This window comes from Muscardinus avellanarius (assembly GCF_963383645.1).
Source record: "Muscardinus avellanarius genome assembly, chromosome: 1".
NCBI lineage: Eukaryota > Metazoa > Chordata > Mammalia > Rodentia > Gliridae > Muscardinus > Muscardinus avellanarius.
In genome coordinates this window covers 220,487,938-220,515,286 of record NC_137786.1, presented here as the reverse complement: position 1 = coordinate 220,515,286, position 27,349 = coordinate 220,487,938, and the positions used below count along the sequence as shown (strand labels likewise).

General features: G+C 52.4%; 1 protein-coding gene across 5 annotated transcripts; it reads left to right on the top strand.

The window, feature by feature from the left end:
* Positions 1 to 9,554: 9,554 nt before the first annotated feature.
* SPI1 (Spi-1 proto-oncogene) lies at positions 9,555 to 25,343 on the top strand (the record flags this gene model as incomplete). 5 transcript variants are annotated; one of them, XM_080697405.1, is made up of 5 exons in its annotated part: positions 9,555 to 9,599; positions 12,527 to 12,623; positions 23,505 to 23,692; positions 24,454 to 24,616; positions 25,024 to 25,343. In XM_080697405.1, 5 exons carry the CDS (start codon positions 9,555 to 9,557, stop codon positions 25,341 to 25,343), a joined length of 813 nt encoding a protein of 270 aa, XP_080553531.1. The 5 variants fall into 5 exon arrangements, with proteins under 5 accessions (XP_080553531.1, XP_080553528.1, XP_080553530.1 ...); XM_080697402.1 differs by having other exon boundaries at positions 23,439 to 23,692; XM_080697404.1 differs by having other exon boundaries at positions 12,524 to 12,623.
* Between the last annotated feature and the right edge of the window lie 2,006 nt (positions 25,344 to 27,349).

The window sequence follows — 27,349 nt, the reverse complement described above, 5'->3', positions numbered from 1 at the left end:
CATGGAGGTACACACCAGTAACCCTATGGCCATGGTGGTACACACCAGTAACCCTATGGCCATGGTGGTACACACCAGTAACCCTATGGCCATGGTGGTACACACCAGTAACCCTAGCACTGGGGAGACTGAGACAGGAGGATCACAGGGCCGAGGCCGGCTTCAGCAACTGAGCGAGGCTCTCAGCAAACTGGCAAGGTCCTGCTTCAAAACAACAAAAGGGCTGGGATTGTAGCTCAGAGGTAGAACGCTCCTGAGTGCAATTCCTAGGGCTGTGAAAAATTAAAAAAATAAAAAAGAGCAATATATCTACTGCCTACCTGTCTATCATCTGTTTCAAAATTAAAAGTGCAAGCCAGGCGTGGTGGCGCACGCTTGTAATCCCAGCATTTGAGAGGCTGAGACAGGAGGATCGCGGTTCGTGGACAGCCTCAGCTACTTAGTGAGGCCCTCCGCAACTCAGTGGGACCCTGTTTCAAAAATAAAGAATAAAAAATAGGGCTGAGGGTGTAGCTCGGAGGTAGGTAGAATGCCCCTGGGTTCCATTCTCAGTAACACACACACACACACACACACACACACACACACACACACACAATTAAAAGTGCACTGCCCTTTGACCTGGTAATCCAACTTTGGGAATTTATCCTAGACATATGTAAACCTACATTTATGTAAATTACATGCTGATCATGGCCTTATTTGTAATAGCAAAAGACTGGAACCAACTCAAATGCCCATCATACATTACGACCATAGAATACTACGCAGCAATGACCCTGGGCCATAGAGAAGCCACAGCATGGTGGGAAAAGAAGCAGGACCCAAAAGGTTACGCACGACATCCTGCTCTTTCTCTCAAGATTAAAATGAAAACTATGTTGTGAGAGATGCTTATAAAGAAAAGCAAGAAGCCGGGCCTGGTGGTGTACTCTTGTGAGCCCAGCATTCGGGAGGCTGAGACAGGAGGATCGCGGTTCGAGGCCAGCCTCAGCTACTACTTAGTGAAGCTCTTTGTAACTCAGTGAGACCCTGTTTCAAAATAAAGAATAAAAAATAGGGCTGGGGGTGTAGCTCAGAGGTAGAATGCCCCTGGGTTCCATCCCCAGTACTGCAAAATAAGTAAATGCCAGAAAAAGGGGCTGGGGTGTAGCTCAGCGGTAGAACACTTGCCTGACATGCACGAGACCCTGGGTTTGGTCCCCAGCGCCAAGAATAAAAAAGAAGCAAGGAAATCATTGCTGAAGAAGGGAAAGTTAGAGTTAAGGGAACATTTGTAGACGCTCTGGGGTGTTGGCAATGTTTTATTCCTTTTTTCTCTTTTAATTTTTTTCTTTTCTTGTTTTTCTTTGTTCCTTCCTTCCTTTCCTTCCTTTCTTTTTCTTCCTTCCTTCCTTCTTTCTTCTTTTTTTTTTTTTTTTTTTTTTTTTGGTGGTACTGGGGATGGAACCCAGGGGCCCTCTACCTCTGCACACCCAGCCCTAATTTTTTATTCTTTGTTTTTTTTCTTTTTGGTGGTACTGGGGTTCCTGGAAGCCCTTCTACCTCCGGGCTACACCCCCAGACCTATTTTTCATACTTTTTTATTTGGAAACAGGGTCTCCTAAGCCAGCACGTGCAGCTGGCTTCAAACCTGCGCGATCCTCCAGTCTCTACCTCCCAAGCGCGGGGATTACAAGCGTGCGCCACCACGCCCGGCTTCATTCTTTGTTTTTGAAACAGGGTCTCATTGAGCTATAAGGGGCCTCACTAAGTAGCAGAGGCTGTCCGCGAACCCCGGTCTTCCGGTCTCCCCCTCCCGAATGCTGGGATTGCAAGTGTGCGCCACCACGCCTGGCCTTTCTTTCTTTTTTTTTTTTTTTTTTTTGGTGGTACTAGGGGTGGAACCCAGAGGCTTTCTACCTTCGGGCTATACTCCCAGACTCTTTTTTTAAAAAAATATTTTATTTGGAAACAGGGTCTCGCTAAGTTGCTGAAAGCCTCACTAAATAGCCGAGGCTGGCTTCAAACCGGCGCGATCCCCCTGTCTCAGCCTCCCAAGCGCGGGGATTACAAGCGTGCGCCACCACGCCCGGCTGGCCTTTCTCTTTCTTTTTTCTTTCTTTCTTTCTTTTTTTTTTTTTACAGTATTATTGAGCTCAGGGCTTTACACATGATAGTATACCCCCAGCCTTTCTGTCTTTATTTATTTATTTTTGCCTGTATTGGGGGTGGAACCCAGGAGTGCTTTGCCCCTGAACTACATTCCCAGCCCTCTTTATTTTTACTTTGAGACAAGATCTTGCTAAGTTGTCCAGGATGACCTTGGCCTTGGACCTGCCTCAGCCTCCTGAATAGCTGGTATAAGTGTGCACCATGGCATGTGGCTTGATGTCTTATCCCTCCTCTTCCTCCTCCTCCTCCTCCTCCTTCTTTTGGGGATTGAACCCAGGGGCATTATTCTACCTTTGAGCTATATCTTCAGTCTTTTAAAAAATTTTAAACATTTAAAATTTTTGAAACAAGGGTCTTGATGAGTTGCCGAGGGTCTTGCTGGCCATGAACCTGCGATCCTTCTGTCTCAGCCTCACAAGTGCTGGGATTTCAAGCATGTGCTAACATTTCTGGCTCAATGTCTTATTTCTTCACCTGGACAGTGGTGTTAGCCTTATAATTACACTGTACATAAGTGTTTTATGTTTTCTTCTATATGAATGATGTTTCCCATGACTTAAAAATATTGTAGCCCAAAGGGGTAGCACATGTGCCTATAGCCCCAGCTACATGGTTTCAGATGGATCCTGAGCCGGGAGTCTGGGGACAGCCTGAGCGCTATAGAGGGCCCTGTCTCAAATAAAATAATAAGATATGAGACGGGAGGATCACAGTTCGCGGACAGCCTCAGCTACTTAGTGAGGCCCTCTGCAACTCAGTGAGACCCGGTTTCAAAATAAAGAATAAAAAATAGGGCTGGGGAGCTGGGTGTGGTGGCGCACGCTTGCAATCCCAGCATTCGGGAGGCTAAGACCAGAGGATCGTAGTTTGCGCACAGCCTCAGCTACTTAGACCCTCCGCAACTTAGTGAGACCCTGTCTCAAAATAAAGAATAAAAAATAGGGCAGGGGGTGTAGCTTGGAGGTCAAATGCCTCTGAGTTCCATCCCCAGACCTGCAAAAAAAATATATATATATATAGGGCTGGGGGTGTAGCTTGGAGTTATAATGTCCCTGGGTTCCATCCCGTTTGTAGTAATAATAATAATAATAATAATAATAATAATAAATACAATAAAGCATAGCACAGAAGCCCTCTACTTATGAGTTTGCAGCCTGGTAAACTGATCGCAGCTGAAATGCACTTAATACTCAACCTACCACACACCCCAGCTCGGCGTCACAGCGCGCTGCACGGCAGCCGTTCATTCTCGTGACACGTGGTGACCGAGGTGACCGCCGCCGCCGGCATCACGGGAGCCTCCGGCCGCACGGTGCTAGTCCAGGAAAAGATCCAAGCAGGGCATGGTGACACACACGTATAATGCCAGCTGCTCAGGGAGCTGAGGCAGGAGATCACAAGTATGAGCACAGCCTGGGCAACTTAGCAAGATCCTGTCTCAAAATAAAAAAAAAAATAGAGCCGGGCGTGGTGCGCACGCTTGTAATCCCAGCATTCGGGAGGCTGAGACCAGAGGATCGCGGTTCTCAGACAGCCTCAGCTACTTAGTGAGGCCCTCTGCAACTCAGTGAGACCCTGTTTCAAAATAAAGAATAAAAAATTGGGCAGGGAGTGTAGCTCGTAGGTCGAATGCCTCTGGGTTCCATCCCCAGACCCGCAAAAAAATAAATAAATAAATAAATAAATAAATAAAAATAAAAAAGGCTGGGGCCAGGTGTGGTGGCACACACTTTTAAGTGCAACATTTGGGAGGCTGAGACAGGAGGACCCAGGTTCGAGGCCAGCCTCAGCTACTACTTAGTGAGGCCCTTTGTAACTCAGTGAGACAGTTTCAAAATAAAGAATTAAAACAAAAAATAGGTGTAGCTTGGAGGTAGAATGCCTCTGGGTTCCATCCCCAGTACCGTAAACAAACAAACAAACAAACAAACAAACAAACAAACAAACAAACAGCCTGGGGGTGTAACTGAGTAGTAGAGTACACCTGTGTTCATTCCCAGTACTGGAAAAAAAATCATTATCCATAGGACTTCAGAAGTTCCTTTTTGTTTGGTGCTGGGGATTGAACCCAGGGGCATTCTATCTCTGAGCTCCACCCTATCCCTATTTTTCTTCTTCTTTTTTTAACCAGGGTCTAAGTTGCGGAGGGCCTCACTAAGTAGCTGAGGCTGGCCTCGAACCTGCGATCCTCCTGTGTCAGCCTCCCAAGTACTGGGATTACAAGTGTGCGCCACCACGCCCAGCTGGACTTGAGAAGTTTCTACTGAATGAGCATCCTTTTCAGAGCATCACAAAGTAAAAAAAAAAACCCAAGTCAAAGCATCGTAAGTAAGGGACCATCCGTACATCCCACCAGTAGAATAGCATACAGCTCACAAAATGGATGACACAGCTCTGTGCATGGATATGGAACAGATTTAGGAAAATTAAAAGCTCTACAGAGAGGTACGATGTGTTCAGAGTGTTACTTTCTGTTAAAACTGATAAAAAGACTTTCTCTGTCTACGCGCTTATGCCTGCTCCAGTCATCTCTAGACAGACCCCAAGCACCAGGTAACAGGCGAGGTGTTCTGTGAAGAGGAAACAATTGTTGACCTTTTTAATCTTGTACCGTGCGCCTTTATTATTTATTATGCATTCGAAAAATAAAATCATTAAAAATATATTTTCTTCCCATTTCCTGGAGATCCCAAGCTCTCTGGTTTTAAACCCAATGAGACTGAGTCAGAGCCGCCTCTCGGCATGGCATCGCCCCTTGACCGTGCCCCTCTCTGTCCTCCCTCTGTCCCCTTGCCTGAGGAGCCCGCTGCCAATTTCTCGCTGCTCCCTGCTCTCCTTTTTTCTCTCTTTCCCTCCCTCCCTTCTCCAACCTGCCTTTCCGTGCCCCAGTGTCCCTCCATCCTCCCTCCCGGATGAGCCCCAGCCTTCTCCCGGCCGGCCGTGCTCTGCCCGGGCCACTGATCTCAACGGCCTCAGTGTAACAGGTGGGGGTCTTGGCTACAGGAGGTCACAGGGGCGCAAGCACCCAGCACAGTGTCGGGCAGGCAAACATTTATTTTTTCTTCTTAAAGTACTATTAATCCTGGGGTTGGGGATACCCCTGAGCTCAATTCCTAGTACCAAAATGTGTTCAAAGCTGGGTGTGGTGGCGCACACCTGTAATCCCAGTACTCGAGAGGCTGAGACTGGAGGATCACAAGTTCTCAGCCAGCCTCAGCTACTTAGTGAGGCCCTCCACAACTTAGTGAGACCCTGTTTCAAAATAAAGAATGAAAAATAGGGCTGGAGTGCGGTTCAGAGGTAGAAGGCCCCTGAGTTCAATTCTCAGTACTGTAATAAATAAATGAAAGAAAGAAGGAAAGAAAGAAAGAAAGAAAGAAAGAAAGAAAAGGGCTGGGATTGTATTTCAGAGACAGAACATCCCTATGTTCAATCCCCAGTGCCACACAAATAAATAAATAAGTAAATAAATAAATAAAGTTAGTGTTGGAAATATAGGTCACCCCTGGGTTTAATCCCCAATAACATCACACACACACACACACACACACACACACACACACACACACACAGCACTCAAATTACTTAACCTAGGAAACATCCTCGCTCCCACGGGCACGGTATAGTCTCAGTTGTTTCCCCTCTTGGGGAGTCTTCCTGCGGGCCCCGCACCCCGATGTTGGATTTCGCTCAGTCTCTGGGGCCCTGGGTCCTACTATTCCCAAGGATTTGTGCAGCAGCAGGTCCCTGGAGATAGAGGAGAGGCCTCTGGGGGACTCTGGAAACTGGAAGGGAAGAGGGCACCCGGGCCCGTGCTGGGCACGCGCTCCACCACTGAGCTACCCCAGCCCCCTGGGTCTCCTTCATGGGCGGCCTTACCCAGCACCGTGGACGATGCAACCTCCTTCTCCTGGGGCCCCTTGAATCTTAGTCTGGGAGACGCACGGCCCCCTGGTCTCCTGCTCACACCCATGGGGTGAACAGCACACCTGGCTTGCAAACAGCAACCTCCACTCTGGCCGTGTGCAACGCGGGCTCCGGGCCTGGCATTCAAGCCCATTTGCCCTTCTTCCAGGACAGGGACGGGAGCTCGCTGCTCCCGGCTTCCGCCCCAGCTCCTGGCCTCTGCTCACGCTGGTTCCCAAGATGGACCTGTCCTCCCTGTGCCCCTAACCCAGACCAAAGTAACTTCCCAAACGCACCTCGTCCCGCCCTCTCTCGTGCTCCCGTCCATGGAGACCCACACCGTTTGCTGTCTCTCCCCAGCAGGCCTGGGCGCCCTGCAGGCCCCGAGCTGCCCTCTGTCCTGTCTGTGCTCCCTCACTGGGAGACAGGACAGAGTTAGTGATTAAATGAATAGACAAGCCACGCCAAGCCAATAATGAACACACTGGTGAGTCAATGAGTGGACCAGTCAATGCACGAATGAGTGAACGGCACAGCGAGCGGGACCTGGCTCCCCGGGAGTAGACCACCCGCCCCCCACATCTAGTCACCTCTTGCTTGGCCTTCTCCCAGAGAGAGTGAGGAGCGACAATGGAGCCGATGGCAGCTGGGCACGGAGGCGCACCCCTGCACTCCCGCTACCTGGGAGGCTGAGACAGGAGGATCGCAGGTTCAAGGACAGCCTCAGCAACTTAGCGAGACTCTATTTCAAAATAAAATAAAATAGGGCTGTGGGTACAGCTCGGAGGTAGAGTGTCTCTGAGCTCAAATAAAATAAAACAAACAAACAAGGCTGGCGCTGGAGCTCAGAGGATGAACACCCTGGAGTTCAATCCCCAGTATAAAATAAAGTTCTACAAATGGAGCTGAGGCTGCAGAGGGGCGCCCTGGACAGGGTCCTGGAGCCCCGAGAACGTCTGACCTGGACCTTTGGAGAGTCCCAAGTTCAGACAAGAAACAGGGAAGATGGAGGTGAAGCCAACCCAATGGTGAGCCCCTGGTCTTCACTGGCAGTGGAGAAGTGCGGGGACCTGGGAAGCCACCGGCAGCATGGACACAGGCCGTCCCCAGCGGGGAGGGGTCTATAGTGAGGGCCAGGTTATGGGGGGCCCGATGCAGTCTCACCGGAGATCAATGGAGAAGAAGAAAAAGCTTCTACGCTTCCTTCCACCCTCCAGCCTACATCTCTGAAGGCAGGAAGCGTGTACAGTCCTGTCCTGTTTCCCCAGCACTCAGCACAGAGCCTGGAGCTCAGTTATCATCGCATGAGTGAATGCAGGGCTGGCTGGCTGGATAGGTGCATGGATAGGTGGACGGGTGGATAGGTGGACGGGTGGATAGGTGGATGGGTGGATAGATAGGTGGATGAACGCATAGGTGGATGGATGGAAAGGTACATTAATGGATAGGTGGGTAGACGGATGGATGGATAGATGGATGGATGGATAGATGGATGGACAGACAGATGTATAGGTGGATGGGTGGATGAATAAGTAGATGGGTGGATGAGTAGACAGGCAAAGGGTAGATAGGTGCCAGACATGGTAGCACATCCCTGTAATCCCAGTACTTAGGAGGCTGAGACAGAGGATCGCAAGTTTGAGGCCAGCCTCATCAATTTGGTGGACCTTCAGTCATTTAGTGTGACCCAGTTTCAAAAAAGAACAGGGCTGTGGGAGGGGACTGGGTGTGTGGCTCAGAGGTTAAAAAAAAAAAAAAAAAAAGAAGCAGCTGGGCATGGTGGCTCACACTTGTAAAAGCAGCATTCGGGAGGCTGAGACCAGAGGATCGTGGTTCGCGGACAGCCTCAGCTACTTAGTGAGGCCCTCTGCAACTCAGTGAGACCCTGTTTCAAAATAAAGAATAAAATATAGGTCAGGGTGTGTAGCTCAGAGGTCGATTGCCCCCGGGTTCCATCCCCATACCTGAGAGAGAGAGAGAGAGAGAGAGAGAGAGAGAGAGAGAGACTAGATTGATGAGAGAGAGAGAGAGAGAGAGAGAGAGAGAGAGAGAGAGAGAGAGAAAATATGGTTTATACTTGTAAACCCAGTACTTAGGAGGCTGAGACAAGAGGATCACAAGTTCTCAGCCAGCCTCAGCTACTTAGTGAGGCTCTTTGCAACTCAATGAGACCCAGTTTTAAAATACAGAATAAAAAAATAGGGTTTGGGGTGTAGCTTGGAAGTAGAATGCCCCTGGGTTCCATCCCCAGTACAAAAAAATAAATAAATAAAAATAAAAATAAAAAATAGGACTGGGAGTGTAGCTCAGAGGTAAAATGCCCCTGGGTTCCATCCCCAGTACTACAAATAAATAAATAAATAAATAAATAAATAAATAAATAAATAAATAAAGGGCTGGGTACTACGTAACTCAAAAGTAAAATGCCCCTGGGTAAAATGGATAGATGAGTGAACAGATGAGTATATAGATGGCTGGATAGGCCAAAGGGTGACCAGACTAATAAAAGGATACACAGTGGATAGACGGAAACAGGGACCGATGGATCGGTAGCAGATGGTAGGTGGATGGATTGACTGACAGACAAATTGACAAAGGGACAGTTGAATAAACAGATAAATGCATATATGTCTGGCTGGATGGGCAGAGAGGTGAATGGCCAGTTAGATAACCAGATGGATGGAAAAATAAATGGATGGATCTACAAGGAAGATTTGTAAGCTTGGAAGACTAGATTGATAACCCAACACTGGCAAGGGGGAGGGGGCCCGGCCCCTGGTGCTCAGGAAGCTGGGGTGGGGGAGGCCAGGCCCCTCCCTGTTGGAAGGGAACTGGCGAGGAGCCTCAGGAAAGGAGGGCGCAGGCCTGCTGAAGACCCTCCCTGGGGCCATCCTCGGCAGGGCGTAGTAGTGCGGTGCAGGCCCCACAGCCAGCCCGGGTGGGGAGTCTTGGGATCAGAGCCCTCCGCCGGCCAGTCAGCCCAGAAAGTTAGGGGCCCCAAGAGGCCACCACTCTCACCCCAAGGAGGTGACTGACGGCCACATGAGACTCGCAAAAGAAGTCCCAGAGTGAGGGGCGGCCAAGGCCTCCTGGTGGTGGAGCCCGCCTTTCCTTCTCCCAGCCCCAGCTTCCTCTGGGCAGGGGGCCTGGCCCCCACGGCCTCCCAGGCCAGCCCCTTGAGCACCACCTGCCCCAGCAGGCCAGAAACTTCCTGTAGCGCAAGAGATTTATGCAAACGGGCTGGGGTGGTGATGTCACCCCAAGGGGACTATCTCCCAACCCAGGCCCTTCGATAAAATCAGGAACTTGAGCTGGCCCTGCAATGTCGAGGGAGGGGGCTCACCCAGGGCTCCTGTAGCTCGGGGGCAGGCCCGAGCCCTGCGTCCACCCCGCGACCACCGTCCAGCCAGCCCCCCGACGGGGCACCCCATCCGAGGGGCTCCGCACTGGCCCCCACCGAGGCAGGGGATCTGACCGACTCGGAGCTCGGCTGGATGTTACAGGCGTGCAAAATGGAAGGGTTTCCCCTCGTCCCCCCTGTGAGTACCGGGAGTCCTCCTCGGGCGCAGCCTGGGCCCTCGGAGGCTGCCTGGCTGCCCGCTGAGCTAGCGCCAGCCCACCGCTGCCCTCCGCTCGCTATCAGTGGGAAGCCAGTGTTTCCTCCCTGGAGCTCCTGGCCCTACAAGACCCAGCGAGGGGCCATCGGCTTCCTCAGAGCACGCCCCAGCGGGCCGAGGGCTGGGCCCCTGGTGGGCTGTGATCGCTGGGGCCTGAACAGTTATTTATAGATGAGGCTGAGGCAGGCCGGAGCTCCAGGGCAGGGTGCTGGGCTGGGGATGGTGAGGGTGGCAGCAGAGAGAAGGAGGAGATGGGGATTTGGGCTTGGTGGGAGGCCAGTGCCCAGGGCAGCGAGGAGCAGAGGGCAGGAGGCAGTGGGTAGAGGTCTCAGCCTGTGACCTGGGGGCTCCTGGAGACCATCGACGATGGACCCCAAGGCTCACAATGCCCAGCCTGAGGACTGGCCCAGGGAACATGGTTATTGACCAGAGCGTCTGGGCCTTGGCCTACGGGTCGAGAGGCCGGGGCAGCGCCTGGGGCGGCAGGAGCTGGAGTGACAGAGACTTTGCAGCTGGGGTTGGCGCCTGGGCTGGAGTTTGGGGAGAGGCAGGCGGGGGACAAAGCTGGGCCCCAGCTGCGGCTGAGATTGGGGCTGGGGTGGGACCTGGGTTGAGCACTGGATTGGAGCGAGGGCACAAGGACAGACACTTGGTCTGGGGAGTCCCAGGGGACAGGAGAGGGCAGGCCGAGCCGACCCCCACTGCTCTGCACTGTCCTGACAGTTGCGGCCCAGGCAGGTGTCAGACTGGGGTCCTTGGGAGGGAGAGGATGCTTCTCCCCCTCTCACCCCATGTCCTCTTGGGGTTGGGAGAGCCTGGCAGGGCTCACCCATCTGAGTTGGCTTTCCTGCCCGGAGGCAGCTCCCCTCCCCTTCCCGCTGAGCCGAGGCCCCCCAGGCCTGACATCACAGCAGACATCCTGCCGCTGCCTGGAAGCCAGGCAGCCGGCTCCGTGCCGGGCTCCTGCCCTTGTTTGGCCTGACACAGACTGGACTGGGCAGCTGCCCTGCCATCCCTCACCCACCCTGGTCCCCTTACCCCGCCTAAGACCACGAAGGTGCCAGGGACAGGCAAGAGATGAAAGCTGTCCTTGCAAGAGCCCACTCTGCCTCTGGGAAGCCCCAGGCCCAGGGCTCGGCCACCCCACCTCTGACCCTTGACCTCTCAGCCCCGACAACAGACAGCGGGCAGGGACAGATTCACTGAGTTGCAGCTGGAGCCACTCCAAGCAGCCTCTGAGAGGGGGGCTCCAAAGCAGCCCCTGCCCCAAAACAGCCCCTGCCCCAAAACCAGCCCAAGGCCCTCGGCCATGGTTGTGCAATCCCTGGGACCACACTGCGGGGGTGGGGGAGGCCCCATGACTGTTGGGAAGGCAATATGTCCCTGTGCCTAAGCCAGGGAGCCAGGGTGGAGGGAGGAGGGAGACGAGGAGGGAGAGGAGGAGGGGAGGAAAAGGGGAGAAGGAGGAGGACAGGGAGGAGTGAGTGAGGAGGGAGAGGAGCACAGGGAGGAGGGGGAGGAGGAGGAGGTGAAGGGAGTGTCCATGAGGGTGCTGGAGAGGATGGCGGAGGGGCTTGGGGGATCAGGGCCCCCTGACCCTCGGCCCCAAAGCCTGCCGGGGGCTCTGTAGGAAGCGGTTTGACAGTCCTGTGGTGGCCCGGGCAGGCTGCGGGGAGGACTGCTCGTGCCAGGGAGCCTGGGCGGCTCTGTGGAAGGCTTCAGTGTGAGCGTGTGTCGAGGGCTGCAGTGCAGGGTGTGCACACAGGCGTCATGCAGGTGGCTGTGTGAGTGAGTGCGAGTGGCCCTGAGGGTGGGGGTGGAGGCGTGTGTGTGTGTGTGTGTGTGTGTGTGTGTGTATGTGTGTAGGCCTATGAGAGTGTGAGTGTGCGTGCGTGTGAGGGGCTGGGGTTGTAAGTGTGTCACAAGGAGGGTGTGTATGTTTGGGGGAAACAGGTGCATCAGTGTGTCCAGGAGAAGGTACGTGTGGGGTCATGACCTGGGCCCACATGTGTGAGCGTGCGAGTGTGAGGGCCGATGTTAGCTTTTCGTGGCTGTGACAAAATACTGGAGAAAAATGAGGTAAAGGAGGAAAGCTGTATTTTGGCTCATGGTTTTGGTACAGGGTCGCAGGCTCCATGGCTTTGGGCTGTGGTGAGGCAGAACTCATGGCCATCGCAGGAGGGTGTGGTGGGCACATCAGGGCAGCTGGGAAGCAGAGAGGGAGGGAGGAGGGAAGGGAGGGGCGGGAACAAGAAAGAGTCACCAGCTGGGCATGGCGGCCACTCCTGTAATCCAGTTACTTGGAAGGCTAAGACTGGAGGATCACAGGTTCGAGGCCAGACTCAGCAACTTAGCAAGACCCTGTTTCAAAATAAAAAATTAAAAGGGCTGGGGGTGTAGCTTGGAGATGGAATGCCCCTGGGTTCAACCCTCCAGAAGCCTTCCCCCCCAAACAAAAGATATAGTCCCCAAGGGCATGCCCCAAGGACACAGGCCCCACCTCCTACAGTCCCCGCCTCCTTCCAATGGTCCAGTCAGTGATGGCCCCATCAACGGCTCCTTTCAGTCTCTCCCCCAAAGCCCTGCCTCTGGACACCGCAGCATGGGGACCAAGCCTTCAGCACCCGAGCCTCGGGGATGCCCCAGTTCCAAGCCACACCCGGGGCTGTGGAGACCTGACCCCCCTTTTAGCTCTCCTGGGGCCGCTGCCCCATTCCCTGTGGCCCTGACCTCTAGGGACAGCCACAGACCCCACGCAACTCCTGGGCCAGGGAGGGTGGTATGGATGCTGCACACTGGGGGCCGGGGGCACCCACAGACCAGGTCCTGACACCCTCCTTTCTCAGCAGCCAACAGAAGACCTTGTTCCCTACGACACGGACCTGTACCAACGCCAGGCGCACGAATACTACTCCTATCTCAACAGTGATGGGGAGAGCCATGGAGGTGAGTCGGGCCGCCCCCACTTCACTTCCGGCCCTCCCGGGTGCCCTCCCGCCTTCTTTGGAAGTCTGGTTACCTCTGGGGGTCATCCCCGGCCCACCACCCCTTGCTAGCCAGCATCTTCCTGGGTCAGGGACAAGGTTAATCTTCCACTGGACCTCGTCCAGTCTTTGCAGACCTCTTACCTCGGAGCACGGAGACTTAGGGTGCTGAGGCTTGACAGGTCCGTGGCGGTGGAATGCCGTGGGTCTGTCCAAGTCCAGTGCTTTTCCGTCTCCCCCCAGCTCCTCCAATCCCCCCTCTTCCTCTGTGTTCTTGTCACCCTTTCATCTCAGAATCCTGGTGCTCTGCACTCTCTGCTGCGTGTGGCCGGGAAAGTTGTTCACCTGTGGCGGCACTGACACCCGGGGCTGGGTAATTCTGCTTGGGGACCGTCCCGTGCACTGTCGGGGGGCTTAGCAGAACCTCAGCCCCTTCTCCATGCCGGCAGCCTTGCCACAACTGAAATATCCACACATGGCTGAAGGCCAGGGTGTGTGTATGTGCACACAAAATCCCCCTGGTTGAGAACTCTGAGGGCCTCTGAAGATCCCGTGGCCCGCAGCACAGGCCCCTAGTTAGCTGGGGTGGGACAGGAAAAGGCCCGGGCCAGGGGACCCTTCAGTCTGAGTCTAACCGTCCGCCCCGAGGCCCAGCCTCCTTCCTGAAGCAAATTCTAGGAGAGGGGCGCTAGGAGCCTGGGCCTGGGTAGGGCACTGAGAGGTCACTTACAGGAGATCTAGGTATATTGATGTGGACACCCCAACCAAAGGCGGGGTAGCTGGTTATGGCGACAGGATGAGTCCTCGTAGGGAGTCTCCAGGGTGTCTGGTCCTGAAGACGCAGGTTGTCTACACCCCAGAGGGCAAAAGCGCGCAGGCGTGGGAGCAGGTCCTTGTTTAGGGCTTTCTCAGTAGGGCGCCAAACCTTGAGAAAGACATCGCCCGGAACTCAGGGCTGGCATCCATCATGAGACCACCTGGAAGCTGTCCCAGGCCCTGGGCCAGGTGGGGGATTCGCCTCAAGGCCACGTCTGGGGACACATAGACTTCTAGACACCAGGGCTAGAGAGGTTTTTAAATAAATAACCACTTTCATTTTTGTTGTTGTTGGTTGGTTGGTTTTTTGTTGTTGGCTGGTTGAAGATTTTTGTTGTTATTGTTGTTGGGTTTTATTGGTACTGGGGATTGAACCCCAGCCTCGTGCACACCAGGCAAGCCCTCTACTACCGAGCCGTATCCCCCACCCTTTCTATTTTTTAAATTTGAGACAGGATTTCCCTAAGTTGCCCAGGCTGTCCTCCAACTTGTACCCTCCTGCCTCAGCCTCCTGAGTAGCTGGGATCACAGCCATGCACTACTACCTTTTATAATTATACAAGAAATACACTCCCCATGGAAATCCCAGACAACGAAGAGAAAGTCTCCCTCATTCAACTCCGTCTCTGGCTTCCTGCTTCAGGATGGAGATCCAGGTTTGGGTGACCCAGACACCAGGCACCAGGACGGGCGGCCCCTCTGGGCGTGAGGAGGGCGCGAGGAGGGCGCCCCCTGGTGGAATAGCCCAGCAAGCTCAGCGAGGGCCCTGCCTCCAACTGGATGCCCAGGCCTGTCTGCCCACCCTGCCCATCACCCTTGCCGGTCTGGGTGTCTGTGCGGCCCCTTCCAGAAGCCTGTTGGGAGGTCTGGTCTGAAGACTCTAGGAGGAGACACCCCCTCCTCCCACCGACTCCTGCCTGTGTTCGGTGCCCACATTTTTAGGTAGTGATACTTTTGGTACTGGGGCTTGAACCCAGGGGCATTCTACCTCCAGACTACACCCACAGCCCTATTTTTTTTTTTTTTTTTTTGGTGGTACTGGAGTTTCTGGAAACCCTTCTACCTCCAGGCTACACTCCTAGACACCTATTTTTTATTTTTATTTTTATTTTTATTTGGAAACAGGGTCTCTTAAACCAGCAAGGCTGGCTTTGAACCTGCGCGATCCTCCTGTCTCCGCCTCCCAAGCGTGGGGTTTACAAGCGTGCGCCACCACGCCCAGCTCAGCCCTATTTTTTATTCTGTTTTGAAACAGGGTCTCACTGAGTTGCAAAGGGCCTCACTAAGTAGCTGAGGCTGTCCGTGAATCGCGATCCTCCTGTCTCAGCCTCCCCGATGCTGGGATTACAAGTATGCGCCACTGCTCCCAGCTCCCTATTTTATCTTTAGAACAGGTTTTTGCTAAGTTGCTGAGAGCCTTACTAAATTGCTGCGGCTGGCTTCAAATCTGTGCTCCTCCTGCTGTCTCAGCCACCCAAGCTCTGGGATTACAGGTGTGTGCCATTGCTCCTGGGTTTGTGACACTGTGTGTGTGTGTGTGTGTGTTATAATCTAGAGCATTCTACCTCCAAGCTAAAACCCTAGCCCAATCTTTTAATTTTTTTTTTTTTTTGTAGCATTGGCCCAGGGTCATTCTACCTCTGAGTCTCACCCTCAGCCCTATTTTTTATTCTTTATTTTGAAACAAGGTCTCACTAAGTTGTGGAGGTGGCGCATTTATTCTTTTATTTTGAAACTGGGTCACACTAAGTCTCTGAGGGCCTCGCTAAATTGCTGAGGTTGGCTGTGAACCTGCAATCCTCCTGTCTCAGCCTCCCAAGTACTGGGATTACAGGTGTTTATAGTCGTCATCCTACTGGGCGTGATAGAATTTGCTATTTATGATGTAGCTAGTAGAGTTGCAAAGTACGGTTCTTTCCATCCATCCATACAGATTTTCATACACTCTTTCACCCTTTGGCACCATGAACCATTATCTATCCATCAATTTATTCATGTACCCATTTAATCACCCACTCACCATCCTTTCTGTCTTTTTTTTTTTTTTTTTTTTTTGGTGGTACTGGGGTTCCTGGAAGCCCTTCTACCTCCGGGCTACACTCCCAGACCTATTTTTACATTTTTATTTGGAAACAGGGTCTCCTAAACCAGCGCATGCGGCTGGCTTCGAACCTGTGCGATTCTCCTGTCTCAGCCTCCCGAGTACTGAAATTACGAGCATGCATCGCCATGTCCATCTCAACACTAATATTTTAGATTAAATTTATTTATTTATTTTTTGGTGGTACTGGGGTTCCTGGAAGCCCTTCTACCTCCGGGCTACACTCCCAGACCTATTTTTACATTTTTACTTGGAAACAGGGTCTCCTAAACCAGTGCGTGCAGCTGGCTTGGAACCTGCGGCGATCCTCCTGTCTCTGCCTCCCAAGCGCGGGGATTACAAGCGTGCGCCACCACGCCTGGCGATCCTTTCTGTCTTTCCATCCACCTAGCAAACTACCTTGTGCTGACCTGTTCCTCTAATACATATATCAGGCTGGTTGTGGTGGTGCATGAGTGTAATCCCAGTTCTTGGGAGTCTAAAACAGAAGGATCACAGGTTTGAGGCCAGTCTCAGCAACTTAGCGAGACCCTCGGCAATTTAGTGAGGCCTTGTTCCCCCCACCTCAGTACTGGGGATGGAACCAAGGGGCATTCTACCTCTGAGCTACTTCCCAGCCCTATTTTTTTTTTTTTTTTTTTTGTGGTCCTGGGGATGGAACCCAGGGGCCTCGACCTCTGGTCTTTGCCCCTGACCTATTTTATATTTTATTTGAAACAGGGTCTCACTAAGTTGCTGAGAGCCTCACTAAGAATCTGAGGCTAGCTTCAAACTTGTGCGATCCTCCTGTCTCAGCCTCCCAAGTACGGGATTACAAGAGTGTGCCACCATGCCTGGATTAGTGAGGCCTTGTTTTAAATAAAATAAAATAAAATAAGGCTGAGGGTATAGCTTAGAGTTAGAATGCCCATTGGTTTAGTCCCTAGTACCAAAAAATAAAAATTAAGCAGCCGGGTGTGGTGATGCATGTTTGTAATCCCAGTTCTTGGGAGGCTGAGACAAGAGGATTCGCAGCCAGTCTCAGCAACTTGAGACCCTGCTCCTTTCTTTCTTTCTTTCTTTCTTTCTTTCTTTCTTTCTTTCTTTCTTTCTTTCTTTCTCTTTTCTTTACTTTTTTTTTTTTTTTGGTGGTACTGGGGTTCCTGGAAACCCTTTTACCTCCGGGCTACACTCACAGACCTATTTTATATTTTTATTTGGAAACAGGGTCTCTTAAGCCAGAGAGGCTGACTTTGAACCAGCGTAATCTTCCTGTCTCTTTCTCCCAAGCGTGGGGATTACAAGCGTGCACCACCACGTCCGGCTTGAGGCCCTGTTTCAAAATATATATAAAAAAATTTAAAAACGGCTGGAGGTGTAGCTCAGAGGTAGAACCTCCTTGGGTTCAATTCCCAGCAGCAAAAAATAAAAACAATTAAAAAATAAAAAATAAAAGCCTGAATAGTAAGGGTACAAGGTAGAGGGTGAAGAGCTCCAGGAAGCCTGGGCTCTGGCCTCACTGTCTACTTGTGAATAGATTTCAGGAGGGCTGGGCCCCAGCAGCCCTAGTGCAGTGGCCTGTGGCTTCCTGCATATTTTTCTTGGCTTTCTTTCTCCCTTTCTTTTTCTTTTTCTTTCTTTCTTTTTTTTTTGCCAGGGGCATTTGACCTTCGAGCTACAACCCCTGTTCTATTTTTTTATTCTTTATTTTGAAGCATGGTCTAAGTTGCAGAGGGCCTCACTAAGTAGCTGAGGCTGTCTGCGAACCGCCATCCTCTGGTCTCAGCCTCCTGAATGCTGGGATTACAAGCGTGTGCCACCATACCCGGCTTCTTTCTTCTTTTCTTTCTCCTTCTCCTTCTCCTTCTTTTTCTTCCTTTTCTTGCGGTACTAGGGATTGAACCTAGGAGCATTTTACCTCTGAGCAACAGCCTCAGCCCTATTTTTTATTATTCATTTGGAAACAGAGTCTCCATACGTTGTGGAGGACCTCACTGGGTAGCTGAGGCTGGCCACAAGCCTGTGATCCTCTGGCCTCAGCCTCCCAAGTACTGAGATTACAAGCGTGCGCCATCACGCCCGGCTTTCCTGGCTCCTTCTTTCTTGATTCCTCATCTTCTCTGTTTTAATTGCACTTTTGCTCTGCTGGGGGAGCCCTGCTTTGAGGCTGGGGTTTCTGTTCTAGGAGATAAGGTCAGCCGAATGACTCTGAAGACTTAATTTTGTGTGGGTGCCTTGAGTTGTTTTGAATCTTATTTTATTTTTGTTTTGGTGACAACTGAGTTTGAATAGGGACTTTGGTTCCAGGATGAGAGTTAGTTTAGAAGGAGGAAGTAAGAGAGCAAGAGTGGATAATGGGTGATGAGTGATGAATGACGGGTGATGGATGATGGGTGATGGGTGATGATGGGTGATGGGTGATAGATGGATGAATGATGGATGATGGATGATGGATGGATGGATGATGGGTGATGCATGATGGATGGATGAGTGGATGATGATGGGTGATGGATGATAGTGATGGGTGATGGATGGATGAATGACAGGTGAGGGATGATGGATGGGTGATGGTGGGTGATGGATGATGGATGGATGACAGGTGATAGGTGATACATGACAGGTGATGGGTGGTGTATGATAGGTTATGGGTAATGAATGGATGATGGGTGATAGATGATGGTGATGGGTGAAACATGACAGGTGATGGGTGATGGATAATGGGTGATGGGAGTTGGGGATGGATGGATGATAAGTGATGAGTGACAGATGGGTGATGGGTGATGGATGGATGATGGGTGATGGATGATGGGTGGATAGATAATGGGTGATGAGTGGTGGGTGGTGGTGGACACGCAGATAAGCACAGTCACCTAGCCTGGCGTGGTGCCGCACGCTTGTAATCCCCACGCTTGGGAGGCGGAGACAGGAGGATCGCGCAGGTTCGAAGTCAGCCTCGCTGTCTTAAGAGACCCTGTTTCCAAATAAATTATAAAAAAATAGGTCTGGGAGTGAAAAGCAGTCAGCTAAGTCTCTCAGGTCCCCACAGGTTTGACTTAAAGCTTTATTATTAAGGTCACTGCAGGTCTTACTTAATCACTAATAGCTTTGTTCTTCAGAGGTAGTGTGGTGTAGCCGTGAAGGTTCAGGCCCTAAGGTTAGATACAAGTGAGTTTGGATCCTGACTCTTTATTGTTTTTGTTATTGTTTTGTTTTGGTACTGGGGATTGAACTCAGAAGCAGTCTACCTCTCAGCTAAAACCTCAGCCCTATTTTTTATTTGAAATAGGGTCTTGCTACATTGATGAAAATCTCACTGCTTGCTGAGGCTATCCTCGAACCTGGGATCCTCTTGTCTCAGCCTCCCAAGTACTGGGATCATAGGTCTGCACCACCATGCATGGCTTACTATTTATTTTTGTACCAGGGTCTCACTAGGTTGGGTTCAGGATGAAGCTAGGAGCGGGGAACACAGAGGTGTTCCTTCTCCCTAGGCCCTGCCCTCAGGGTACAGTGCTGGGGCCCCATCTCCAGGCTCTGGGAAAAAGCCACAGACAGTCAGGTCCACCAAAACTATTTCTCTGAGCAGGGCGTGGTGGCGCACGCTTGTAATCCCAGTACTTGAGAGGCTGAGACAGTAGGATCCGGGTTCATGGCCAGCCTCAGCTACTTAGTGAGGCCCTCTGGAACTTAGTGAGATTCTGTTTCCAAATAAAGAAGAAAAATAGGGCTGGGGGTGTAGCTTGGAGATAGGATGCCCCTGGGTTCAATCTCCAGCACCAAAAAAAAAAAAAAAAAAAAAAAAGCCAAAACAACAACAACAAAACAAAACAGAAAAACTATTTCTCTGGCCTACTGATTAAGGCAGCAGGTAGTCTGGATGAGAGGAAGGAAACGTATTAAAAATGACTGCTGAGCCAGGTACGGTGGTGCGCACCTGTAACCTCAGTACTTGGGACGCTGAGACAGAAGGATCGCAGGTTCGCGGCCAGCCTCAGCTACTTAGTGAGGCCCTTTGCAACTTAGTGAGATCCTGTTTCAAAATAAAGAATAAAAAAATAGGTCTGGGGATGTAGCTCGAATGTAGAATGCCCCGGGGTTCCATCCCCAGTACCACAATACAATAAAAATATAAAAATAGATGGGGCTAGCCGGGCGTGGTGGCACACGCTTATAATCCCCGTGCTTGGGAGGCTGAGACAGGAGGATCGCACAGGTTCGAAGCCAGCCTCAGCTACTTAGTGAGGCTCTCAGCAACTTAGTGAGACCCTGTTTCCAAATAAAATATAAAAAAGGTCTGGGAGTATAGCCCAGAGGTAGAAAGCCTCTGGGTTCCACCCCTAGTACCACTAAAAGAAAAATAATAAATGGGGCTAGAGGTGTTGCTCAGAGATAGCATGCCTCTGGGTTCAACCCCCAGTACCACACACACAGACACAGACACAGAAAGTCGCTGTTAAGACAGCCACGGTGGCGCACACCTGGAGTCCAAATACTTTTGGGAGGCGGAGACAGGACAGTTGTAGATTTGACATCAGCTTTAGCAACTTCATGAAGCCTCAGAAACTTAGCAAAACCCTGTTTCAAAATAAAATAAACTAGGCCTGGGGGCACATGCCTATAATCTCAGGAATAGTAAGGAGGCTGAGAAAGGATTTCAGGTTTGAGGACAGCCTTAGCAACCTAGTAAGACCCCTAGCAACTTGGCCAAACCCCGATTCAAAATAAATAAGCCAAGTGTGGTGGCACATGCCTGTAATACCAGTACTTAGGAGGCTAGGACATGAGGATCACAGGTTCGAAGACAGCCTCAGCAACCTCGTGGGACTCTCAGCAACCTAGAGAGGCCTGTTTCCAAGCAAGCAAACAAGGGCTGGGGTATCGTTCAGCGGTAGAATGCCCTCGAGTTCGATCCTCAAAACCAATAAATAAAATACAGAGCTGGGGTGTAGTATGGAGGTAGAACGCCCCTGGGTTCAATTCCCAGTACCAAAAAAAAGTGGCTTCTGTATATTCAAATTCTACCAGGGACCCTATTTTCTTCTTTCTTTCTTTCTTTCTTTCTTTCTTTCTTTCTTTCTTTCTTTCTTTATTTATTTTTGGTGGTACTGGGGTTCCTGGAAGCCCTTCTACCTCCGGCTACACTCCCAGACCTATTTTTACATTTTTTATTTGGAAACAGGGTCTCCTAAGCCAGCGCGCGCGGCTGGCTTCGAACCCGCGCGATCCTCCTGTCTCTGCCTCCCAAGCGCGGGGGTTACCAGCGTGCGCCGCCATGCCCGGCTCCTTTTTTATTTTTTCATCGGCACACTGTCATCACAGATCCTGACGAAGTTCGTGGTGAGAGAGGCTTACATACACACAGCACTTGTTGAGCCCTCCCCAGTTCCCACCCCACTTCCTCTCCCTAACTGTGGATCCAGAGGCACTCTACCTCTGAGCTACACCCCATCCTAAACGAGAGTCTCATTACTTGCTGAGGCTGACCTCCAACCTGAGATCCTCCTGTCTCAGCCTCCCAAGTCCTGGGATCACAAGCGTGGGCTGCCACGCCCGGCTTGCCAGGTTCCATGCTGAGCACTTTGCAGGTGTTCGTTTCCTCCTCACAAGAGGCCAAAGAAGTGGGTAGAGTCGTTAGCCTCACGTGGATGAGGAAATTGAGGCCGGAGGCACACCGTTGAAGGTGGCAGGACCTGGATCTGAACTGGGATCCGCCTAGATCCCAAGTGGCGCGCCTCCTGGAGGTGGACCCGGCTGCCTGCACTGTAGTCTCACTTGATCTCACATTGTGGCAGGTTCCCGAACTACCCAGCTGTGTGTCTCACGGGGGACTGGGTTTAGGGAGAAAAAGGTCTTGTCTAGGGTCACATAGCAAAGCCACCGTCAGCAGGACTGGAGACTCGCGTCCTCTAGCTGGGTGCTCTGGCACCGGCCCATGGTTCTCCCAGTTCTTGGGAGGCTGAGGCGGGAGGATCGCAGGTTGAAGGCCATCTTGGGCAACTTCATGAGACCTCGTCTCCAAAGAAATAATAATAGCAATAAAAAGGGCCGAGGTTGTAGCTCGGAGGTAGAGAGCACCGCCAGATTCACCCTCAGGCGCCCTAAGTGTTGGCCTGCGTGGAGACAGAGAAAGCACAGCTCGATAGTAAGGAACAGGCTTTATTCAGAGATAAAACTGGAAGGAGGCAACCGACGGGGGAGAGTCCTTGAGTGTCGGACCCCTTCCTCCCAGGCTCAGGGCCTTGTATGGAGTGTTAGGAGGGAGGAAGGAGAGCAAAGCTGTCATGTTATTTCTCCAATTGGTGGGCCTGGCACCGGGCCAGAGCAGGTGAATTTATGAGGCTGTGGGCAGGGAGATGGCTAGAGGTGTTTTTCTTTCATTTTCTGATGCTTCCTGGGGTCCTTTGTTCTCTGTCCTCTCTGGCCAGACCTCACAGTGTCCACATTAAGAAAGGAAGAAAGCCAGGCGTGATGGCGCACACTTGTAATCCCAGCATTTGGGAGGCTGAGACCGGAGGATCGCGGTTCGCGGACAGCCTCAGCTACTTAGTGAGGCCCTTCGCAACTCAGTGAGGCCCTGTTACAAAAATAAAAAGACTAGTGCTGGGCGTGGTGGCGCACGCTTGTAATCCCCGTGCTTGGGAGGCGGAGACAGGAGGATCACGCTGGTTCGAAGCCAGCTGTGCTGGCTTAAGAGACCCTGTTTCAAAAAAAAAAAAAAAAAAGATTACAAGCATGCGCCAACACACCCAGCTCCCTCTTGTCTCTTTATACTATACTTTTTTTTAGACCCCAAATGGTGCCCAAGAAGTCCCTCACACATGTGGCAGTTCTCGTTCCTGGAAAAGGTGCCCAGAGAAACCATGGCGAAAATCTTCCCCAGTCCCAAGCTGGGTTGCCAGGGCACGAGGCTGCTCCTGACTGCGCTGCACCCCGCTGCAGACTCAGGGCGCCCACAGGGGGTGTCCAGCGAGCGCGGGTGCTGGCAGCCTCGCTGGAGCCCAGGTGCAGCTGCCAGCGTCATGTCTGCACAAGTTCTGGTGGTGTGAGGGTGTGAGGAGTGTTGGCCCTGTGGCTTTCCATCACACCTCAACCATGGGACAAGGACTGAGTGTGTGTGTGTGTGTGTGTGTGTGTTTGTGTGTGTGTGTGTGTGTGAGAGAGAGAGAGAGAGAGAGAGAGAGAGAGAGAGAGAGAGAGAGACTGTGTAAGCAAGGACCTCGGGAACTGGGAGGTCTAACTGGGGTGGAGGAGTTAGTTCTCCCGGAGGGCCTGTTGTTGAGAGTTTTTACAAATATGAACGTATCTCCATCCTTAACAATCATCCTATAAAAATTATCTGCATATAAAGGCTAGTCAGAGCCGGGCGGTGGCGCACGCTTGTAATCCCCGCGCTTGGGAGGCTGAGACAGTAGAATCACACAGGTTCGAAGCCAGCCTCAGCTACTTAGTAAGGCTCTCAGCAATTTAGTGAGACCTTATTTCCAAATAAAATATAAAATGGGTCTGGGAGTATAGCCCAGAGATAGAAATCCCCTGGGTTCCTCCTCCAGTACCACACACACACACACACACACACACACACACACACACAAATAAATAAACAAATTAAATAAAGATAAAGGCTAGTCAGGTGAGGCCAGCCAGCCCCAGGCCTGTGCCTGAGGTCCAGAGCGAGGACCTGGCAGAGCCGAGACTCCGAAGCCTGTGTCCCTGTAACCTCACAGGAAGTGGGATAAACCGGTCCTGAGGACAGGGGCCACCGGGGAGGCCTTCGACCTTGGACACATTATGTCCAATCTCCAAGCCTCAGCGTCTTTCCTGGAAAGTAACAGATGCACATTCAGTGAGATGATTAACCCAAACTCCCCCCGCGCTGCTCAGAGCCCCTACTGTCTTGCTGTTGCGACCCCCGCTCACCCTGTCCCGCCTGGCCATCCCGCCCCACAGACCACTACTGGGACTTCCACCCACACCACGTGCACAGCGAGTTCGAGAGCTTCCCCGAGAACCACTTCACCGAGCTGCAGAGCGTTCAGGCCCCCCAGCTGCAGCAGCTCTACCGTCACATGGAGCTGGAGCAGATGCACGTCCTGGACACCGCCATGGCGCCGCCCCACGCCAGCCTCGGCCACCAGGTGCGTGCCGGCGGCTCCGTCCCTGTGGTGAGGCCCCGCAGCGACACAGGAAGCTGACACAGGCTCTTACTCAACGTGGCTTCCTGCCCCCCAGCGCAACGGCGGCCGGAGCCCCAACGGCCGCTGCTGACCCCCCTATTGGCCTCGTGACCCCGCGCCCCTTATCTCCTCTCAATGGAGACTCTCCTAGATGATCCCCAAGCGCGCCCATCTTCCCCACCTCCTGCCTCGTCCTGGGTCCTCGGAGCCCTCGCTGACTGCAGCCCCTGCATGCCGGCCTCCCACACATCAGAATCACTGAACACAGGCCTCTACTGTCCCCCACTCTGCACGACCCCCACTGCTGACCCCTTTCTGTCCTGGGGGCTCTGACCTCTCTGGGCCTCTACTACTGTGCACTGACCACCACTGCCCGGGCCCACTTCCAATGCCATGCGTTCCTGTAGCCAACTCCCTGGCCGACTCCTGTCCCCCTCTGCTCTCGGGGTCAGCGCCAGGCCCGCCACGGCTTTGTATATATGAGGTTCCATTCCCTGGAGGCCTGTCCTGAGCCAGGGGCCTGCTGGGAAGGGCGGAGGGCCAGGAGTCAGCAATCCCTGGGTCCCATCACCTGCACCCTGTCTGGTGGCCTCCAACCTTTCCCAGCTTTCCTCCTAATCTTCCTGCCCCATGAACTATCCCGCTTTCATTCAGCAGACCCTTGAAGCAACTCTGAGCCTTCAGCGGGCCCTCACAGACCCCTCCCCTACCCACCTTCCCAGGTGTCCTACCTGCCCCGGATGTGCCTCCCATACCCGTCCCTGTCCCCGGCTCAGCCCAGCTCGGATGAGGAGGAGGGCGAGCGGCACAGCCCCCCACTGGAGGTTTCTGATGGGGAGGCCGATGGCCTGGAGCCTGGGCCCGGCCTCCTGCACGGGGAAACAGGTAGGCCCCCGCCCTCTCTCCCTACCTGGCCCCGGCTGTCTCTGAGCCCCTCTATACCCCAGCAGCCACGCTGCAGAGCTGCGTGTGTGTGTGCGCGTGTGCGTGTGTGCGTGAACCTGCTGTGGGCGACTGTGAGCACCTCCCACCTGTGCACCTGTTCAGAAGCACAGATGTGCTGTGAGCACAAGTACCTCTGCCAAAAATGAGGGCGTGCACACCTGTTTTGGTGCGGTTCGAGTGTGTGCACGTGTGTGTGTGAACGGTTGGGAACAGGAGTGTGTGTGTGGAGGTGTGCAGGAGTGTGTGCGCCCCTGAGGGGCCGGGGAGCTGTCCCGCTGTCGACCTGCCTGCCTCCCGTGCCTGTTGGGGGTCCCTGTCACCCTCACCGCCCGGCCCCTCTCCCACAGGCAGCAAGAAGAAGATCCGCCTGTACCAGTTCCTGCTCGACCTGCTCCGCAGCGGCGACATGAAGGACAGCATCTGGTGGGTGGACAAGGACAAGGGCACCTTCCAGTTCTCGTCCAAGCACAAGGAGGCGCTGGCGCACCGCTGGGGCATCCAGAAGGGCAACCGCAAGAAGATGACCTACCAGAAGATGGCGCGCGCGCTGCGCAACTACGGCAAGACGGGCGAGGTGAAGAAGGTCAAGAAGAAGCTCACCTACCAGTTCAGCGGCGAGGTGCTGGGCCGCGGGGGCCTGGCCGAGCGGCGCCACCCGCCCCACTGAGCCGCCGCCCGCAGAGCATTAACCCCTGGCGCGGACACAGGGGCGCCGGGGCGGGGAGGACTGCGGCCGCCTCCCCAGGACTGCAGCCCCTCGGGCGCCTGCATGAGCACCCCCTCGCCCTCACCCTCAGCCTCCCGAAGGAAGTAAAGTTATTCTCAGCTACCACTTTCGCAGCACCGAGTCTCTTTCAGACCATCTCTGGGCACCTGTTCTGGGCCCCCCACCGTGTCTTCGTGTGTCCATTGGGCGTTTCCTCAAACCTGGGTCCTGGGACAGGAGGACGAGTGTGGCAGAGCCTGGGCCCTGGGGAAAGGCCTCCACTGCTGTTAGGAGTAAAGCTTATTAAAGTCCCTCTGCCCCTGACAAGTTTTATTCCGTTTTGTTTGGGGTACTGAGGATTGAACCCAGGGGCACTTTACCTCTGAGCTACACCCCCAGCCACATTATTTATTCTTTATTTTGAAACAGGGTCTCACTAAGTTGCAGAGGGCCTCACTAAGTAGCTGAGGCTGGCGGCAAACCTTGATCCTCTTGTTTCAACCTCCCAAGTACTGAGATTACAAGCGTGTGCCACCATGCCCAGCTTATTTTTTATTTTGAAACAAGGTCTTGCTAAATTGCTAGGGCCTCACTAAATTGCTGAGGCTGGCCTTGAACCTACAATCCTCTGTCAAAGCCTCTCAAGTATTGGGATTACAGGCTTGTGTACCACCATGCCTTGCTCCTCCAGCCTTTAAAAAATATTTTATTAGCTGGGCATGGTGGTGCACATTTGTAATCCCAGCATTTGGGAGGCTGAGACAGGAGGACTGCGGTTTGCAGACAGCCTCAGCTACTTAGTGAGACTTCAAGACTCTCAAAATAAAGAATAAAAACCGCAATATAGCTGGGCGTGGTGGCGCACGCTTGCAATCCCTATGCTTGGGAGGCTGAGACAGGAGGATGACACAGGTTCAAAGCCAGCCTTAGCTACTGAGGCTCTCAGCAACTTACTGAGACCCTGTTTTCAAATAAAATATAAAATAGGTCTGGGAGAGTAGCCCGGAGGTAGAATGCCCCTGGGTTCAATCCCCAGTACCAAAAATAAATAGATAAATAAATAAATAAATAAAGCTTTTTTTTTTTTGGTGGTACTGGGGGTGGAACCCAGGGGGTTTTTACCTTCAAGTTACACTTCCAGCCCTATTTACTTTTTCTTTTATTTTAGATCTGGGAATTGAACTATCACTGAGCAACACCCCCAGCACTTTTTAATTTTTACTTTGAGACAGGGTTTCACTAAATTGCAAAGGCTGGCCTCAAACCTGCAATCCTCCTGACTTAGCCTCTCAAGTACTAGGATTACAGATGTGTACCACCATGCTGGACTTTTTTTTCCCCCCCTTGGTGGTACTAGGGATTCAACCCAGAGGGGTTCTACCTTTGAGCTAAACCTCTAGTCCTATTTTATTTTGAAACAGGGCCTAACTCACTGAGGGTCTTGCTAAGTTACTGAGGCTGATCTTAAACCCACGATCCTCCTGTGTCAGCCCTATTTTCTATTTTGATATAGGGTCTTGCTAAATTGTTAAATTGCTGAGGCTGGTCTCAAACCTGTAGTCCTCCTACCTTAGCCTCCCAAGTACTGAAATTATAGGCATGTGGCATCATGCCAGGCTGAGGCTTCTCTCTCTCTCTCTTTCTTTCTTTCTTTCTTTCTTTCCTTCTTTCTTTCTTCTTTCTTTTTCTTTATCTTGCGGTACTGGGGATGGAACCCAGGGACATTCTACCTCCGAGCTACACTCCCAGCCCTATTTTTTTTTTTTTATTATCATTCTTTATTTTGAAACAGGGTCTCACTGAGTTGCGAAGGGCCTCCCTAAGTAGCCGAGGCTGTCCACGAACCATGATCGATCCTCCTGTCTCTGCCTCCCAAATGCTGGGATTACAAGCGTGCGCCCCCATGCCTGCAGGGCCTGAGGTTTCTTTATTTTTATCCTCAGTGATGCTTGAACACACTGAGGATA